Source organism: Sprattus sprattus (genome assembly GCF_963457725.1).
Source record: "Sprattus sprattus genome assembly, chromosome: 14".
Lineage (NCBI taxonomy): Eukaryota > Metazoa > Chordata > Actinopteri > Clupeiformes > Clupeidae > Sprattus > Sprattus sprattus.
The window spans coordinates 2,573,328-2,578,327 of NC_137912.1; the positions used below are offsets into that span (position 1 = coordinate 2,573,328).

Consider the following 5,000-nt stretch of genomic DNA (forward strand, 5'->3'; position numbering starts at 1 on the left):
CACACACACACACACACACACACACACACACGCACACAAACACATTCTCTGAGAGGGATGCTTCCAGTCGTTCTCATCCAGCGATGACCTTCGACCTGAAGGACTCATCTGTGTCACGTCCACCAGTTCATGTTCCTCGTCTCTCTCACTGTGTGTGTGTGTGTGTGTGTGTGTGTGTGTGTGTGTGTGTGTGTGTGTGTGCGGCCCACAGTGAGCTCACGCTGTGAAGACTTCCCCTAAATGAACTGATGGGGCCACTGTTAAGGAACTCAGAAGTCAGAAATCGCTTTAACATTGAATAATATATAAAGTGATGGATGAATAATAACAATAAATAATTGAAGGTTTTTATATTCATGTCAAAATAGTTAAACTGTGTAGACTCCCCCTGAATGAGCTGGATAGTTTCATTTCCACTCAAGGAATGGAACTCAAGACCAGAACACTATAGTATTGCTAAATATTTGTTTTAAAAAGGGATAAATGTATTTAATATTTAACAGCTTTCTTTAAAGATGTGAATAATTTGATTCATACTACGCTTGCATCAGAATATCCTCATCTACATGATGTGCGATTTCCCATTGTGTTCTTTTATTTATTGGGATTTGTTACTTCCCATTTGATATAATTAGTTCACTGAAACAAAAGCATCCCAAACTTGTAGGTGCTCCTTCACAGTTAGTGACAGGGTTTAGGATAAAACCACATCCTTCACAGTTTAGGGACAGGGTTTAGGATTAAACCACATCCTTGACAGCTCAGGGACAGGGTTTAGGACTAAACCACATCCTGGGCTCCACTAGGATTTCTCACGAGAAGAAAAACGGCAAATGACATGTCATTAATTATATTGTTTATTTTATTTGTCTTTTTTTGCTTTGAAAGGAAGAGAGGAGGTCTCTATAGGGTTCATTTCCTCTGCATGTTAGCCTCCCAGAGGAGAGCAGTAGGCCCGTCCACACTGCCCACGCAGACACACACACACACACACACACACACACACACACACACACACACACACAAACACATTCATACTCATATGTGCACACACATGTGCATAATCTCATGCATACTGACATACATTTTCACATACATAGACACACACGTTTGCATTGATGCACACTCACGCACATACACATACACACACACACACACACACACACACACACACACACACAAACACACACAGGCTGTTGTGGTGACTTTTGCCCTCCTGTCACATCCGGCTAGTATCCACAAGGGTCAGGCCGACTCAACAGTCACATTTTCACATTTTCATCCCTCTCTCTCTCCCTCTCTCTCTTCTTCTTACCCCACTTCCCCACCCTCTCTCTCTCCCTCTCTCTCTTCTTCTTACCCCACTTCCCCACCCTCTCTCTCTCCCTCTCTCTCTTCTTCTTACCCCACTTCCCCACCCTCTCTCTCTCCCTCTCTCTCTTCTTCTTACCCCACTTCCCCACCCTCTCTCTCTCCCTCTCTCTCTTCTTCTTACCCCACTTCCCCACCCTCTCTCTCTCCCTCTCTCTCTTCTTCTTACCCCACTTCCCCACCCTCTCTCTCCCTTTCTTTCTCTCTCTCTCTGACACACTCTTCCTCTCTCCCCCTTCTATCTATCTTTCTCATCTCCCTCTCGTTTTCTTTTTCCCTTTCTCCTCCTTTCTATCTATCTTTTTCATCTCTCTTTCACTCACTCTCCCCCTTCTTCTCTCTCTCGTTCTCTCTCCCCTCCATGGCTCCCTCCTTCCCTCCTCTTTTCTCAGCGCTTCAGACAGCTGGTTTTGATTGTTCACTTTGCCCCTTAGTCACCCTTCTCACAGGCAAGACAGAGTGTGTGTGTGTGTGTGTGTGTGTGTGTGTGTGTGTGTGTGTGTGTGTGTGTGTGTGTGTGTGTGTGGATGTGTGTGTGTGTGGATGTGTGTGTGTGTGTGTGTGGATGTGTGTGTGTGTGGATGTGTGTGTGTGTGTGTGTGTGTGTGTGTGTGTGTGTGTGTGTGTGTGTGTGTGGATGTGTGTACACTAAGATCAGTCACCTTTCTCACAGGCAAGGCAGAGTTAGTGACGCCAGGGACAGAGAAGAGAGTTAAAGGCTTTATAAATAAACTCCACAGCACCACTCACAAATAAACCACATCCCATCGCTAGTGAGTGTGTGTGTGTGTGTGTGTGTATGTGTGTGTGTGAGAAGGGAGTTAAAGGCTTTATAAATAAACTCCACAGCACCGCTCACAAATAAAACACATCCCATCGCTAGGCTATCGTGACGTAAAGGAGACTGGTGTGTCTCTGGGTGTGTGTGTGTGTGTGTGTGTGTGTTTCCATTAGCACCAAACTAAACTTCATCACAGCACCTCTGGACAAAGGCTTCCAATGCTGTAGTCCACAAGAAGAGCCTTCACAGCCATTCAATGGATATTGTCTCTCACTGGCTCTCTGCTGTCATGTCCTCATCAACCTCTCCATCACTAGCTCTCTGCTGTCATGTCCTCATCAACCGCTCCATCACTCGCTCTCTGCTGTCATGTCCTCATCAACCTCTCCATCACTCGCTCTCTGCTGTCATGTCCTCAGCAACCTCTCCTTCACTCGCTCTCTGTCTCCATCTCTCTCCATCCCTCCTCCATCTCTCCATCTCTAGCTATTCACCCCTTTCTCTCTCCATCCCTCCTCCATCTCTAGCTATTCACCCCTTTCTCTCTCATCCCTCCTCCATCTCTCTCTATCTCTAGCTATTCACCCCTTTCTCTCTCACCATCCTGCCTTCTCTCTCTATCTCTACCTCCTCATCCCTTTCTCTCTCCATCTGTCTGTATAACTTCTTCTCTCAAACTCATACTTGCTTTAATGGCATGACATACCCTATATGTTCAACTGTCCCTGTTTCCCTCTCTCCCTCTCTCTCTCTCTCTCTCCAGGTGAGCGGTGGATTTTTCACGTGGGGAAACAACCTGTCTACCCTGACCGACATCAACATCCGCATCCCTACAAGTAACTGAACTTTTACGAGAATTACTCTTTTGTGATTGGCTGGCAGGTGTCCCAATATTTCTATAGAAGTAGAACGTTTGAATCACCTTAAATTATATCCAGTAAAAAAGTTCTATAGCAACATTCTATATCAGTGTTCTGGAAGCTTTGAATGGTAACTATGTCAACCATCGTAAATAACGCTGTATTGAAAAGCTAAGGCTAATACAGCGAGTCTGTAGTCAGGCAAGCTAACGAATGGACCAAACTGTATAACGGCTTCCGACATGTGTACAAAAATAGTGGACTTGGCAAAGGACTCCGCTGTGCTGGGCGAGTGTTTAGTTTCATCCAATATTTCCTTATAACAGGACACTTCAGTGGCCGTTATTCCTTACTTAAAAGTCAGGGGAATGTCCAGCACACATCCCGTCTGCACATTATTGACCAGATTGCACCCTCCTACACACACACACACACACACACACACACACACACAAACAAACATGCACACACAGTCACACACAAACACACACACATACTGCACATTCGCCTGCACACACAGCCACATACTGTACATGCACACACAGATTCACACACACACACACACTCCCCCATGACTATTAGCAGCTACTCGTGATGCCTGAGTAACAGGTTGCATGTTGGCAATGACTTCATCGCTGTGACTGACTGCAGCGAAACCTTATCCTGGCGTCAGGATTCATAGCCTGTAGGAATGGGCATCGGGACCAGCGGGGTGGCATCAGGGTGGCATAGCACACATTCCAGAGGGCACTGAACCACACACACACACACACACACACACACACACACACACACACACTAACACTGAACCACAGTAGCCTGGGACATAATTAGCAAGCGTCCTCGTGACCTTATTGTCATGACCACTGTTATGCCTTTGGTCCTGTCCACATCTGGCCATGTAAATGAGGACCTGCACTAACGTCATGTGTTCTCAGATAATAGAGAGTAAATGAGGACCTGCACTAACGTCATGTGTTCTCAGATAATAGAGAGTATGCGGCGTCAGACACGTCCCGTCTCAGGTTATTGAGAGTATGAACTATGAAGCTTCAGACGCGGGTCTGAGATAGAACTCGCTGTGTTTTATAAGGGATGTTGTGTTTGGAGTAGGAGTAAATCCTCATTAAGCATTTATTTTATGTTAGCTAATTAGGTATACAATTAATCTTTATTTATATAGACCTTTTAAAAACAGCAGATCCCCGAATGCGCTGTAAAATAGTTTTGCATGAATTTCACTTCAAAACACTTCACTGTCCTATCCCAATCAAGGCTAAAAAGCCCATAAATAAATCTTCTAAAAAAAGGAGAAAAAAAAAGCTTTAAAAAGCTTTATTTATGGGCTTTTTAGGCTTAAATGTGTGTGTGTGTGTGTGTGTGTGTGGGTGTGTGTGGGGGGGGATAGGACAGTGAAGTGTTTTGGACAGGATGTGAGGAGGAGTGTAGAGGCGGAGAGAGGATCGAAAAACGACAGCAGGCCAGAATCGAACCTGTGTCCCCGCGGGCATTGTAACTCGTAAACGCGTAAAGGCTTATTGACTCGCGCCACAGTTCCCCCCTATGAATTGCACTCTTAAGCTCTTAAACTCGTATTATATAATGCTACTTAAGAATGTCTATATTTATATTTTATTCATAGCTCCGCCTGGTGTATGTGTCCTCTTCTTACGTCCTGTGCAGGTCAGCTGACGATGATTGTGGGCCAGGTGGGTTGTGGGAAATCTTCGCTCCTCCTGGCCATGCTGGGAGAGATGCAGACCATTAGGGGCCAGGTCCACTGGAGCAAGTAAGGTCATCACACACACACACACACACACACACACACACACACACACACACACACACACACACACACACACTCACTCACACAGACACACAGACACACACACAGACGCACACACGCACACACACACACACACACACACACACACGCACACACACACAGACACACACAAACACATATGTACAACACACATACGCATACA

General features: G+C 45.6%; 1 protein-coding gene across 13 annotated transcripts in view; it reads left to right on the forward strand.

The window, feature by feature from the left end:
• abcc9 (ATP-binding cassette, sub-family C (CFTR/MRP), member 9) overlaps positions 1 to 5,000 on the forward strand; it is an 88,131-nt gene that overhangs the window by 36,895 nt on the left and 46,236 nt on the right. For all 13 annotated transcript variants that reach the window (XM_080851410.1, XM_080851419.1, XM_080851418.1 and 10 more), the window contains 2 exons: positions 2,916 to 2,988; positions 4,696 to 4,801. In XM_080851410.1, coding sequence (XP_080707536.1) covers positions 2,916 to 2,988; positions 4,696 to 4,801 — 179 coding nt within the window. The remainder of the gene's footprint in view (positions 1 to 2,915; positions 2,989 to 4,695; positions 4,802 to 5,000) is intronic.